General features: G+C 31.7%; 1 protein-coding gene across 6 annotated transcripts in view; it reads right to left on the bottom strand.

The window, feature by feature from the left end:
- Positions 1–906: 906 nt before the first annotated feature.
- Positions 907–15,957, bottom strand: part of LOC132720317 (uncharacterized protein DDB_G0283697-like) — a 42,292-nt gene continuing 27,241 nt past the window's right edge. For 5 of the 6 annotated variants that reach the window (XM_060704437.1, XM_060704441.1, XM_060704442.1 and 2 more), the window contains 6 exons: positions 13,069–13,848; positions 9,908–9,952; positions 9,155–9,199; positions 8,340–8,399; positions 7,439–7,513; positions 907–5,252 (listed from right to left, as the gene is read on the bottom strand). In XM_060704437.1, the coding sequence (XP_060560420.1) occupies positions 4,356–5,252; positions 7,439–7,513; positions 8,340–8,399; positions 9,155–9,199; positions 9,908–9,952; positions 13,069–13,848 (1,902 nt within the window). In that variant the 3' untranslated portion in view covers positions 907–4,355. The remainder of the gene's footprint in view (positions 5,253–7,438; positions 7,514–8,339; positions 8,400–9,154; positions 9,200–9,907; positions 9,953–13,068; positions 13,849–15,957) is intronic. The other variant, XM_060704440.1, reaches the window with a different exon arrangement.

The raw sequence follows: 15,957 nt of genomic DNA, 5'->3' as shown, positions 1-15,957 counted from the left end.
AGCTTACGGAACTCCACCAGTAAAGCTGGACAGTTGTTTACAATTTACATTTTTTTAACTTCTAGCAACATGAAAGGGAAAACCTGACTAAGTTACCCCAGTTTGAAAAAAAGGCCACCTGCAATTTGGTAACGATTGAAATAAAACTTCACCAAAAGATATATGGTATTTCTATCGTTTATAAAACTCATAACAGAGAACCATCTAAGGACACTAAAGTTTTTGTTGATGATCCGTTCATTGATTCCAACAAGATGGTTTAACCCTTAACCTGCTGAATTTCTTAAATGAACTCGTCCAGCTTTCTTTTACTTTTCCATTATCAACTTTGGGGATATCAAGATAAAAATTATTAGTTAGTAAGCCAATAGTATAGGGCCTGGTCAATCTGCATGTTTGTACAGGCTGGCCTGGCCATTGGCCAATGACTTCCATGAAGAGAGACCGAGTTTGCTGATGTTTTAATTTTAGTTCCAGCAGTCTTTTGAATAAACAAACAAACACTTTTTTGATAACCTTAGATAGAATACATGTACCATCAAATAATTATAGAGACAGAGCCAAGTGAAGATTCATCCATAGGTTTAGGAGATGTTTGAATCTAGTTTAGGTTAGACAGTTATAATATAACCATACAGAGCAAGTCCATTTGAGAGACAAGATTTTTAACTCTAGCTGAGAGTTGTCGTTTTTAGAGGTTAAAATATATTGTTATTGTTGTTGAAAAAAGGTTATTGCTCAAAAGATGTTATTGCTAACACTGGTTAAATTGTATGAACCAATATATTACAGTCGGAACAGTCTTATGTTATTGTTGTTGTAAAGAAGTTATTGGTCTACAGAGGTGACAGTGTTACAGAGGTTTCACTGATTACAGTCATATGAATCAACAACAATGCCATTCCATATTTTTGAAAACTTTTATATCATAAACATGTAACTGGATTTCTGAACAACAATTTTACCATAAATTTAATAACTAAAATATAATATTAACTAAACAATATATACACATTTGATACCTTCAAAATAAATTTAAATGACATAGTCAAAACTGTAAAAGAAGCTAAAATAAAATTTAAGTTCTATGCGTTTTAATTGATTATATAACTTTCTCTAGAGAAAGAGGACCTATCCCCTATGAAGTTTTATGCTGATGCCACCAAGTCTTGATTTTTGCTCTTGTGAAATATCTGGAAATGACCTACATTTAAGAAAACAAATTGTAGACAAGTGGGATTTTTTCAAAGAGAATTACAAGAGACATTTCCAAGCTGGTGCAATGGTCGCCTTTTCCTTGATTCTAGAGTCAAACACAACACAGGAAGAATATTGAAGTATAAAATAATCATAGAAAACATACTTTCTTTTAAACAAAATAAAATATAAATTTAACATTTGACCTTGATGGTTAAGGTCAGTCAAAGATCAAGGTTACATTTGATTCATCATTTTTAGTTTTGACATAAGCATTCTTTTGTCTAAGTATGAATCAAAACTATGTTATGACAATTAAAGCTAATTTCAATAATCTGACCTAGAGGGATAAAGTTCAATTAAAGGTCAAGGTCATGGCAGAATAATTCAACATGTCAGTTTCGTCATACATGTTCTTCATAAAAATCAATTATGTGAGCAAATAACAAAATTATGACAATTTAAGCAAACTTCAATAAGTTGACATTGACAGTCAAGGTCAATTAAAGGTCAAGCTCATATGAGAATAATTCAACATGTCAGTTTCCAGATATGTGTTATTTTGGCCAAGTATAAATTAAGTCAGCAAATAAATAGCAAAGTTATGACAATTTAAACAAATTTAAACAGCTTGACCTTGACAATCTAACAAATATCAAATCAAAATTTTATCTATATGTTCAATGCCAGCTTTGTTATAAGTGTTCTTTTGTCTAAGTATATATCAAATACGTGGAAATAATCGAGTTGTGGCCAATTGTATCAAACTTTTCTTATTTGACCTTTAGTGTTATGGTCAAATTAAGGTCAAGGTCAACTTAAACTTCGTAACATGGATTAGTGTGCCCAAATATGAAGACAATTCTTTACTTGCAAAGTCACAGTCAAATATAACACAAAAAAGTGAACTTGCAATAATTTGACATTCAAGGTTAGTCATTTATAAGTCAAGGTTATATTCAGTTTTATCTTCTTTACGATATTGTCTTAACAGTATTTGTACTCAAGTATGAAGACAATCCATTCAAAAATACCAAAGCTATAGCGAATTATAGCAGAAACCAAACAAAATTCAATAATTTGAACTTCAAGGTCAAGTAATCTTGTGGGTGAAGGTCAAGTTCAGTTTGGTCAAGTTGAAAGTTGTGTTTAAATGGTTGTTTAGTCCAAGTAGGGTAGGCAACCCATTGATAAAAAAATGACCAAAAATAAAGTTTTAGATGGCAACGGCATCAGTAACGTCAACATCCTTATGACTGTATTAACACTGTAGCTCTTAGTTTCAAATTAAATGTCTAACAATATTAACTTACACTCTGATGTGAACAACATAATGAAGAACTTAATTCAGATTTAAACACACATTTTCATTTGTACAATAAAGAAGAAAAAAAACAAGGTGTATTAATTACAATAACTTATATACAGTATACTACGCACAAAGTACAATGCCATCAAATATAAAAATACACACTGTTTATTCTAATTGAACACAAATTGGAAACAGACCAATGAATGACTAGAATTTAGAGACTCGTTAATTTTGCCTACAAGATAAATAAATATCTGTCCCATTCACAGAACCTTGTATTTGACTACAATATTGGTATTTTAATTTATTTATTTGTTATCATAATTTTTATCTCAAATTCATTCATTTTCTTCAATAAAGGAGTATGTTTTATAAAATGTATTTCTACATCCAGAAACTGAAAAATAAGAACCTATCTTTTATAGTGCTTTAATGTAGGTCTCAGCTATGTCCTACATACAACATAAATAACCTGTAATCATAAATTTAAAGCTCTGCCAGTGAATGGGTTATAGTTTTTTTATAAATACATGATTTATTTTCATTGAGTGGTATGAAAATAAATATTTCCCAGAGTGGCGTTAGCCACAAGTGAAATTTGATAATTTTCATAACACAAGATGAAATTTAATCATGTATTTTAGGAAAACTTGAATATTTATTTGTTATATACATGTACTTTCTTTCCAGTTTGAACTTACAATTCTTAAGACTTCTCCTTTTCTTTTGTAAATTGGCTGAATTAAGGCAAGACACCAGTGAAAATGCGGAAAATATGTTTCACTGCAGTGAAAAATAAATTTTTGCAATGAAAATACGAATATTGAAAATGCACATTTTCTTTCATCAATATATCTCAATATCATAAAAGAATGAGAAAAAAATCAGTAACTCAAATATTTACAGGAATTCAACTTTTCTTCTGTTAGAAACAAATTCACCACAATATCTTACAATGTCTAACAATATAATAATATAAAAAATGTATATTTTAAATCCCTTTTCACTGAAATAGAGCAGTGTAACATCTATGGTATTATTTCTATCTTTAAAGTGCTAAGCAGTCAAATAATCTGCTACACAAAACATGGCAGTAACCTAACAGTAATTTTTAATAAAGAAGTTTGGCCAACAAAGATTAGTTTACAAGTTAGTTTTGCCATATGTTTGGCCAAAAAAAGATTGGTTCCTAAAATACACCAAAGCAAAAGACAAGTAGTATATACAGGCTAAAAATGATGAGTTTATAAGTTTAGTGAGAATTGGTTAAGTCTGCCACTCCAAAAAATACATGTTTTCTGCTTGGCAAAAGATATTGGATATAAAACAATATGTTGGTCCAAAACCTGTTGGTTCATACTTTAAATTGAACTATATAGATATCAGATCCCTTTGATGGTGATAGTACATAGTGTAACCTTATAAAGTTTACCGAGGTACATGTATAAGCCAGCTATTTTTGGCCTAACTAAAAACCACTTTACCGGATACAAAGGTTCATTCTAATATCTTAAATACCATTTCACCACTTACAGGTGAAACAACCACTTTACAGTTAACATAACCACTTAAATGGTGATACAAACAATTTGGAAGGTGATATAAACATGGTGAGGTAATACAACAACTTAAAATACAAACCACTGAATGGTAATACAGTCACTTTAGTTTTTATAACATATTTGAATATGTAACTGAAATTAGTTCAAAAGCTTTAAAAACTAATTTGTTTAAGCTTACATACAGGTGAATCAACCATTTTTAAGGTAATATAATCACTTTACTGTTGTTTCAACCATGATTATATTAAAGATTATATAACCATATAACTACAGTGATATAAGAACTAGAATGCTAGGAGGTAATCGTCATCTATAAAATCTGGATCAGCAGGTGCTTGAAAATCAAGCATGCCACCTGAAAAATTCTGCTGACTCATGCCAAATTTGTCCTGATAAATATTCATAGATTGATCTGTGTCTATAGAAGCTTCAGATTTTGCTGATCTTCCAGGAGCAGAAGATTTATTTATAGTATCAGCATTAAAATCTTTTGTATTACAAGTAGACTGTGTCAATGAATTGCAGTTACGAGGCTTTTTTTCTGGACTGGTTTGGTAATCTTGTTTTAACTCTGGCACTGAATTTGACTGGTTTCTTTCATTATGTCTTTCAGATATATAATCATCTGAACAGTGTTGAGATGCAATTTTATGTGGCTTTAATTCTGACACTCTCACATATGGTGGTTTGTAAGATTTCAATGTTTTCAATGTAGTGTTTACTGAAGGTTTCTCAAGTTTTTGTCTTTTAGGACCATTCCCAACAAGGAGCTGATCACAGTCCTTTGTTTTTAGATCAGTTACAACAGGAAGTGGATCTGAGGTGAAATTCTTATAACCAGTCTCAACTAACTGAGACACAGACTGGTCTTGTTTTATAATTTTTCCTTCATCATCTATGTCAGTTTCATTGTCCTCAAAAATATCTCTTGGACTAAGTGTGTACGACTCATCGTCAAGGTCATCAAAATAATTATTTATCTCACTTGAAACATTTTTTGTGTGTTTCTTCATGTTATTTGCAGATGGACACCATTTTGATGATGTACACTTTGGCATTTTATTATGCGACTTTGAGATTTCTGCTTTGTAATGACTGTTAAAATCGGCTTTTGTGCTTTCCTCAAGTTTACCTTTGTTTACTTCTTCCTTGTTCTCAATATCTTCTATAAGTTTCTCATACTGTGAATAAACAAAGTTACAATATACTAGTAACATAGCATTCTTGGTTGTTTGTTTATTTTACACAGATTTTAACACATGTTTGGCCATATCTCTGCAGTCTGTCTACCTAACCAACTTACCTGGATAACTAATCAGCTTTCCTAGATAGTTAACTAGCTTATCTGGATAACTAACCAGCTTTCCTGGATAGCTAACTAGCTTATCTGGATAACTAACCAGCTTACCTGGATAGCTAACTAGCTTATCTGGATAACTAACCCGCTTACCTGGATAACTAACCAGCTTATCTGGATAACTAACCCGCTTACCTGGATAACTAACTAGCTTATCTGGATAACTAACCCGCTTACCTGGATAACTAACTAGCTTATCTGGATAACTAACCTTCTTACCTGGATAACTAACTAGCTTATCTGTTTGTGTGTTTGTTTCATTTTACGCCTTTTTCAACAGTATTTCAGTCATATAGGCGGGTAGTTTCCTAACCATCGTTCCAACTAGCTTATCTGGATAACTAACCAGCTTACCTGGATAACTAACCAGTTTTCCTGGATAACTAACCAGTAATTTCCAATTTTTACACATGTGGTCAAGTATTCATCCCCAGGCCTCGACATTAGCGGTGGTCCGTTGGTCCGAGACCACTTGATTTTGGCAAGGACCACCTTATTTTAAAACCACTGGTCCGTCGGACCACTTGAATTTTCTAGTTGACGCAAGGCTCATTTGGGAGAATGGCGATTTGGTCAAAACATGTTACATAATTTTGTTTAAAATCATGTGTCCGATGTACATGTATATGGTTCAGTAATCTCTGATTAGTTAAAGAAGTTCTTAAGTCATCAATAACTTTCATTTGAAGTCGCTAAAATGTTGTTTATGCAAGTTAAAAGAGTTAAGAATTTGTGATGTTAATTTAGGTACAAAATTCATTCAAATGGTGCTAGTAAATTATGCATCGTCTGATACCCACGGCGGAACCATTAACATTTATGTTATGTTACATGTTAATCAACCGTAAGTATCCGATGATGGTAATTATATGATATCGGATAAACTTGAATTAACGGCAGCAAACGAAAGGAACTGGAAAAATACATCTAGAAATTCTCTGCTAGTTATCTTTATTTTAACTGTATAACAATAAGAGATCTATTTCTCCTAGAGTTAAAAATACTTTAAAAGGTTAAAAATACTCAATGTCAAAAATGAATATCAACCAACAAGCAACAGCTAGGGAAGTAAAACTTCTGCATTATAAATCTGTGAGAAAAATTAGCTAAACTATAGTTATCTATAACGTTGTTATTATTTTAATAATTTAGATATTTCCTTGTTTTCAAAGACAAGAATAATATAGTTTATAAGTTTCATTAAAGATGTTTATCTATAAAAGATTCTATGTTATTATCATGATTAATCAGCAATGAATATTTGAATAACAGTAAGAAAATAACAGACACAAATGTTTTCACTATTCCCTAACTTGAGTTGAGGGAGAAACCACTTCAATATAAAAGTTAACATAAATAAGAGCTCTGTTGTGTATTTTTGAATGAGATAAAAAAACAAACAAACAAATAACTCTACGATAGAATACCTACTGATTTGCTCCCCCTTTTCTGATTAGATGAAAAATATATATCTAAAAATATATGTTTTCTTTAAAGGTTAATAATACATCTTTGTCATCAAGTTTAAACATTTTTTTCTCATTTGCAGTAAAATGATATAATAACGATAATTGACCACCTGACTTCTGGAAGGACCACCTCACTTTCAAATCTAGTGGTCCGGCGTACCACCTACTAAAAAAGTTAGTGTCGAGGCCTGATCCCACATGATTTTTGAATCATAAGTGAGAAACAAAATTAATGACCTTTAGACTCAACCTTTGAGATAAATTGTCATGGAAAAAGTTTGAGTTGTCTTTGATTTAAACAAGCAACTCCTGGATTACAAATCAAATGCTCTTGCTATTGAGTTGAGCGGGTGGATTTAAAACAATATCAGTCATTGCATCCAATTTGAGCACAGTCATATGAACAGTATAGTGGGAGATAAAACAAATGCTACAATCAATATTCTTTTCAATAAAGATCTATAGATGAACATTCCTTATCATATATTCATTAGTTAAGACTAGTAATTAATGCTCGATGCTCGATATAAATGCTCATTACCTCAAGTTGTTTATTCTTTCTGCCTTTTGGCCGTCCACGTGCTTTGCCTGAGGGGTGTTCATTGATCATCGTAATCTAAGGGAAAAGAGAAATGTAGAAAACTTATATCTTTAAATCAATTTTTACATTAGAAATCTGTTAATTATAAATACATATAAACACTATGATATACTAGTATAACAAAGAAAGACCAGGAAAGAATAATCTGTCTTAAAACAGCCACTTTAAAGAATTTAAATAGTTGCTGCCTACTAATTAACAGGGGTGTCAAAATCAATTGTCCCTATTGTCAAGGTTGTCCCACAGCATGTACAGACAATTGGAAATTTTCAATAATTAACTCTATAAATATCATACAGACAAGTTAAGAAATGATTCTGACAAAAACGGACAAGTAAGACAAAATCAGATTTTGCTAACCATGATTACTAGCCTTGTGTTAGTCTTACAACTACATGTATAACTATAACCTTGGTCTTACAACTACATGTATAAGTATAACATTGGTCTTACAACTACATGTATCAGTATAAGTTTGGTCTTACAACTACATGTACAAGTATAACCTTGGTCTTACAACTACATGTACAAGTATAACCTTGGTCTTACAACTACCTGTACAAGTATAACATTGGTCTTACAACTACATGTATAAGTATAACCTTGGTCTTACAACTACATGTATAAGAATAACCTTGCTCTTACAACTACATGTATAAGTATAACCCCATGTCAGATTTTTTTTTACTATTAGAGGATTTTCAGAAAAGGAAGACCCTAGGAATTCCTTAGCATAAGCTTGCACTTAAGCAGTAACACAAAAGGTATAAAACCTTAAGCAGTAACAGAAAAGGTATAAAATAAGAACTAAGTTAAAAAGTACAAACATGTACATCATTACCTGAGTACATGTATAAGGTGGATCTGTTGGTTCTTTTCTAGGTCTACCTCTCCCTTTCTTCTGAAAACAAGTTGAAACAAAAGTACAATAACAAGAGCAATCAGTGATCAGATGACTTGTGTCACCTGACGATAGCCAATTAAGCAGCTGTATTAATGTGTGATTGACCAGTTTGTTCCCTATATGTTGTGACTAGTTTTAAGCATGTTGCAGGTACTGTTAGGCAGGAGACACAAAAATCATTAACAGGCTAAAATGCCTTTTTTTATCTAAGTGCCATAACTCTGCTAAAAAATCTTTTTACCGTTAAACCAGTTAAATATAAGCAAGAACTTGAGGTACCAATCAATCCTGTAAAGTTTCATTCAAATTGCATAAGTGGTATAAATGAAGAAGTCATGAATAAACTGTTTATTACAATAGTTATTAAAGAGCTATAACTCTACAAAAATCATTGAACTGGAAAATGCCAACAATGTGCAAAACTAGACTTGGTACTAATCATTGTTTGAAATTGTTCAACATTAGATACATTAAAGTATTTGAACAAAGACGACAATAGCAACATAGCAAACATAATAGATTGACTTTTTCTATGGAACAGATGAGCTAAAATGGTGTTTTATTTTAATACATCATGTCATTTAAGGTTGCCTAAATTAACTCTAAACCATCTCATTCCAGACTTGCTGATATGCGATATATATCGTAATTATACAATGTAAAACCAAATGAATGTACATTCACACTTTACACCAAAGACTTCTACACCTGTTGGCTACACTTATTTGCACCATAAAAAGATGAACACTTACTATATGATGGTTTTCTAAAGGCCTATCCAATTTCTTTGTTGTTTTCTGTAAGATACAAATCATTAGTTGATAATGTAAAACAGAAGTATAAATTTTTATAAATCATAAATAAATCAAAACAGAAATGTTTAAACCACTTCAAGATATAAGACACCTCTTGTGGTTTTGACAAATGATCATTTAAACTCCATGTCCAAGATCAATTATTATCATGCAGAAATTTTGTAACTTAATAAATTAAGTTTACAGCAATAATATATAAAGTAAAGGATAATTTGACTCAAAAAAAAATTTGACTCACAGTATCTAAGCAAAACAGAACTCAAGACCACATTAAATAATTAAATCATGGTCTTGAGTCAATAAAACCAAACTCAGCCCTTGTCCAGAGATATGTTATGTCTTAGTGCAAAATCTGAAGCATTTAGAATGTCATGGCAAAGGTGTCAACAAACATACCAATCAATAAGTCAAAAGCAATATGCCCAACGATGTTTTGGCTGCCGAGGGGGGCATAAAAGAACTGCTTAACCCTCACCACCCTAAGTAACTTCAATGGACTTGTCCATTTTTCAATCTGGTCAGAACCATTCATCATATATAGGGAAAATATTAAAATGTGATATGACAAAATATAAAACAGTGTAGACCATGATCAGACAGCCCCAAGATGCCCACTGATCTTGGTCAGCACTGGCCACATGGGTAGATCCTTTACCCATCAACAAAATAAGGGTTATTTTTGTCACTTACTAGATAATCAGGCTTCGGTGGTCTTCCTCTTCTCTTCAAAGATAACTGAAAGGGAAAACAATATTTACTTTCATAAATACATGTATAAGGAATTTCATTCATGAGCCTAATTTTATATCACACTAACAAGATATTTTATAGTGCTAATATTTATATGTAGTCATTTATTTATAAGATTGCTTGATAAGACACAGTTTTCAATTAGTTAAAATTTAACATTATACCTTCGCAATTTCAAAGTCAACAGAGTATATTGAGTCCAACAGTTAATGAGTTTTTCAGATAATGAGTTCTTTAGATAATAAGTTCAACAGATAATGAGTTTTTCAGATAATGAGTTCTTTAGATAATAAGTTCAACAGATAATGAGTTTTTCAGATAATGAGTTCCCAACAGATAATGACTTTTTCAGATAATGAGTTCTTTAAATAATGAGTTCAATAGAAAATAAGTTTTTCAGATAAAGACCTCTTTAGATAATGAGTTCAACAAATAATGAGTTCAACAGATAATGAGTTCAACAGATAATAAGTTCAAAAAAATCTGTTTAACCTTGATTTTCCCTTCTATGACTAAATTTGTATAAAAGACTTTTATTGCTTTGAATTTGAACAGTTCATTACCAGTATCAGGGATTTCAACATTAAACTGCTTAAATTGACTAACAAACACTATGAAACTGAAAATATATGGAGGCTACCCTTGCTTTTTACTGGTGACATAAAAAAGTGATTTTACTTAAAGCAGCATGCCTTCAGATTCATACTAATTTTCATGAAAATTTTGAAAGTGTATTCAAAAGTAAAGTATTGTGAATAAAACAAAGAAAATATCTATACATTGCAAATGACTCAGATATGCTTTAAATTTCATTTCTCAAAAGTTCTTTTTATTCTTAGTGGCAAGTTATAGTTTTTAAAAAGTTTCTCATTGGTTATTTTTTGCTTTTGTTGCTTTTTAGCAATTAATTCAGTGATAGTGACTTAGTATTTTGTATGGAAGTGAAATACTACTTTGTCTACAATTTGCTTTTTTTAGGACATATAATTCCACATTAATTTGCACTCCTTTCCTTAACTGATAAGCATATACCATGCGTAAAACCATGATAGATCAAACTTTATAAATCTCATTTTTGCCCTATTTCAAGAAGGAAAAAAGAATTTTTTTTTCTTATGCATAATGTGCCTGTAAAGTATTTTTGGAAAAAACTATGAATAGAGTAAGTTAAATTTACAATGACAACATGTACAATACGAAATACAAACTATGATGTTTAGTGCAATAGACAAGCAGTGAATGCTTTTGGAAAAGTTAGAAAATTACAAAAGTCTTCAAATGCCAAAGGAAAAACTATGCAAATTGGCATGATATATGAATACTAAACAGCAAAGGGGAAGCAAACAGCACTAGTACAAAAACAATATGTAAATGTCAAACTCCAGAGGAATAAAATAAAATACAAAATTTTAAACAATACACAAAGAAACAAACCATTCATGTAGGCATGAAATGCAATTAATTATTTAACAGCATAGAGTAAACAATGAAAACAAATTTAGTAGCTAAATACACATATACAAATACACAAGAGTGCTTACAACCTTCACAAGTCAGCACAATACAAAAGTAACAAAACATAAGAGAATTTACAAACTTCCTAAGTCAGAATAATTAATACAATTCAAAAGTACCAAAACAAAAGAGAATTTACAAACTTCCTAAGTCAGCATAATTAATACAATACAAAAAGTACCAAAACAAAAGAGAATTTACAAACTTCCTTATTCAGCACAATTTACAAGTACCAAAACACAAGAGAGCATACAACCTTCCTAAGACAGCATAATACACAAGTACCAAAAATATGAGAGTTGAAAACATTTCTTAGTCAGCACAATACACAAGTACCAAAACACAAAAGAGTTTACAAACTTCCTTAGACAGCATAAAACACAAGAACCAAAACACAAAAGAGCATACAAACTTCCTAAGTGAGCACAATACAAAAGTACCAAAACATATCAGAGTTTACAAACTTCCTTAGTGAGCACAATACAAAAGTACCAAAACAAAAGAGAGTTTATAACCTTCCTAAGACAGCATAATACACAAATACCAAAACACAAGAGAACATACAAACTTCCTAAGTGAGCACAAAACACAAGTACCAAAAATATAAGAGTTTACCAACTTCATAAGTCAGGACAATACACAAGTACCAAAACACCAGTGAGCATAAAAAATTCAGAAATCAGCACAATACACAAGTACCAAAATGTTATAGAGCATAAAAAACTTCATAAGTGAGCACAATACTCAAGTACCAAAACAAATGAGAGCATAACAACTTCCCATGTCGAAACAATACACAAGTACCAAAACACAAAAAAATATGCAAACTTTACAAGTCTGAACATAACATAAGTACCAAAACAGATAAGGGAAAACAAATCAAACTTATTATCACAAAACACAAATAGTGATTGGAAACCATTATGAAAAACAGCAAAAAACATATTATTCCTTATCACCTTATTTATCTTAAATGTACTTGTCCATTTTACCAATCCAGACAAAGCCATTCATCATTTTTAGGGAAAATTAAAAAACAACAATTGATGAACAGCTGGCAGTCCTGTGATCATTCATGTCAAAAAACATTGAAATCCAATAATTCATGACAAACATGTGACAAAAACATAGATCCTGTAATTGTAAACTATCATCATATCTAGAAAGAAATTGAGTTTTATATCACCTTGACCTAGAAGCGTCCACCATGACCCTTGAACAAGATACAAATGTCCTAAAATCTTCTTAACTTTGTTGGCACTATTCCAATAAGCATCAATGACTGTAATACAACTAGAAGCATCTATATGGCCACCATTATACACAGAACATTCCAACATTATCTTTCTACATCAAAATCTTCAGAACCTATCTTCCTATCATTGCAATGATATTCTCACAAAGTAGCACATGAAAACCAACTAAAGATTATTTAGGGGAAAAAATAAAAGTAACTGATTAAAACTTTATGATTATTAATGATGGACAATCAAATAAAGATAATATGAACAACACATGTACTAATATCACTAGCAGTTGCAACAAAAAATCTATGGTAGTAACAACAATATACAAACAACACATGCCATTGGACAAACAACCTCCTGGTTTAGATAGTAGTTCTGTGTGTCTGTCAGTCTATCCTCTGCATTCTGTGCAGTATCAAACATTCTGTCCTCCGTTTTCAGTTCACTGTCCTCCAATCTATCCTCATGATTTTGTGCTTCATTCATCAATCTATTCTCTTGCTTCTGTGCTTTGTCCATCAAACTATCTTCGTGTTCCTGTACTTTGTCCATCAATCTATCCTCGTGCTTATGTATATTGTCCATCAAATTATCCTCGTGCTCAAGTACTTTGTCCATTAATCTATCCTTGTGTTCCTGTACTTTGTCCATTAATCTATCCTCGTGTTTCTGTACTTTGTCCATCAATCTATCCTTGTGTTTATTTACTTTGTTCATCAATTTATTTTCAGCCTCGTGAGCGTTAACTGTTTGTGTATTCTCAACACTTTGTGAAGTCCCTGGCAGTTTGTCATCAGCAAAATGTGCTGTGTCTTTAACCCTATCTTTAACAGTCTTTGCCATGTTCTCATCATTTTGAGCATTGAGCATGTCAGCTTCACAACCTGGCTTATCTGTCAGATGGTTTAATTTTTTATCAGCTGTCTCTGCTAAAGTATCATTAATATCTTGTACTATACCAATACTTTCAGCTTCCTGTCTTTCACAAACTTCTTCATTGTCATTTTTCTCATACAGACCGTTCTCTTCTTGCTTTACTCTGATATTCTGAGCATCTTCCAGTGACTTCAAGTTAAATACAGTCTCCAACCTCTGAATGCTGACAGATACACTGGTCATCTGTAAATATAGTCATATCAAATTTAATACAGAGCATCATACCATTAGAAAGCTTATCAGATGTTTTATGTTTTATGAAATATACTGTATTATGCCTATGTCTAATGAATGTTTACAATTTAATGCCTTACATGTATAAATGCACAAGTCCTTATTTATAAAAGACACTTAATAGGCTTTAATGAACTACTTACAGAATGATGCAAGTTTGTTTTTGTTCAGCATGATTTCAAATAAATGAACATTCCCAGGTCAAAATGTTTACATTAAAAAGTTGCATCTAAACTACATTCATTAGAAATATTAGTCTTTCTAACTTAAAGCAGCAGTTCTCATCAGCTCTTTGAGACTGGAGCCAGGGTTTATGCAAGGGGGGAATTTTGTATGATTTCTTAATATTTTCCTTCATTTGAACGAAAATATTTTTTGCCTCAAACTTTGCCAAAATAATACCATGTATAGTACCTACCAGTATTCCTCTAATAGTATTCTATATCCACTTTCTTATTCATTTTTTTTATCACAGAATTAATGTTACATTTTCCGACAAAATTGAAACAAGCTTTCAATAGATAATACCCAAAGTTGTATATTGTAAAATCATCTATTTAACATACTGCATCTGTATCATCTCAATTATTTATAATTCAAATGTCAGAATATAGATTTTATATACTCTGCCAGACCAGATAAATTTCCTAATTAACTAGTTTGTACAACAGATGTTTCTAACTGATAATGGCTTTATTTAAAATGACTAGATGATGAATGTGTTTTAACATTTAACCTGGGATGTGTTTCATAGAAAGTCCTAAGTGTATCCTCAGTCTTAGGACATAAATCCAACTTTAGGACTAACTAAAGACCGTTTTAATAAACATTTTTATTTTCAGTCAAATACATGTACTGTATAAATAAATGCATTTTCCAGAGAAAAGTTAAGAATTACAATGACAGACCTTTTTATTCACATTGTGTAAATGCCCATTACATGCATTAACATTGCTATTCAGAAATTAAAGAGTCATAACATAGAGGAAATGACATTTCTTTGAAACCTAAAATTGTCTCAGTTTTGATCTTACCACTGATTTCAGACTTAGGACTTTCTATGAAACACATGCAGCCCTGGTGGAACAAAAAGCTATAAGCCCTTGCCACCAATATCTTGCCAAACCAGCCAGCACATCGATGCAGTCACTTATAATACTGTTGGTGCCTCAATTATTTTAATTTTCATATTGAAATACCTTAAATATTTAATGGATTGTTCCAAATTCAAAAGAGGACAAATCCATTACACAAATTCAGCAGGTTAAGGGTTTACCCATTTTGAAACAATAATAACTGAGATACTGTGACTATGACCTCTGACCTACCTATTAAACCCAAGGGAGACAGCTACATTTCCATAATAGACAATAGAGTAATGCTTTGAATTATGGAGAACCATAAATTATGGAATAGATAATGGCATCGTGGTATCAAAACACTAAAATTAAGAAACCTACAGTATAGTAAGTACTGTCCCTTGTTCTTGCATGATTAAGTCAACTAGAACTACCACTGTCATGGTGTGAATACCCCCGCATACCACTTTGTCAGAATCAACAGTGGTCATTTAGAGCTCAGGGACAACCTCCCTGCAAAATCTGAGGGAAGTAAGCCAGTGCATTGCTAAAGTATGTATTCTACATGTTTTTGTGGCAAAGATTAAAGTGACCTTTACCTTTCACCTACTCACCTAAAACTGCCACTGCACGACTTGAATACCCCATTCATGCAGGTTTGCCTGGGGGTGTTTTATCATAAATATGTGAGAACATAATTATATGCTCCAAATGTGAAAATGTCAAAAGAAATAACACTTTAGACAGGCATTCTTAAGCATTTGAGCGGACAAGTTTATTGTAGTAAAAGCCCCTGTGACCGTGACCTTTGACACAGTCAGCTAAAAATCAATGCGGGTCATCTACTAGTTATAAACAACCACCATACCATATATGAAGACTGTTAACCAAAGCATTCTTAAGCAAATGAGCGGACAAGCTTTTGAACTAAAGGCCCCTGTGACCACCACCTTTGACCAAGCAACCTCAAAATCAATAG

Source organism: Ruditapes philippinarum, unplaced genomic scaffold, assembly GCF_026571515.1.
Source record: "Ruditapes philippinarum isolate M1 unplaced genomic scaffold, ASM2657151v2 ctg2856_1_1_1_1, whole genome shotgun sequence".
In the NCBI taxonomy this organism is placed as follows: Eukaryota; Metazoa; Mollusca; class Bivalvia; order Venerida; family Veneridae; genus Ruditapes; species Ruditapes philippinarum.
This window is presented reverse-complemented; position numbering and strand designations above follow the sequence as displayed.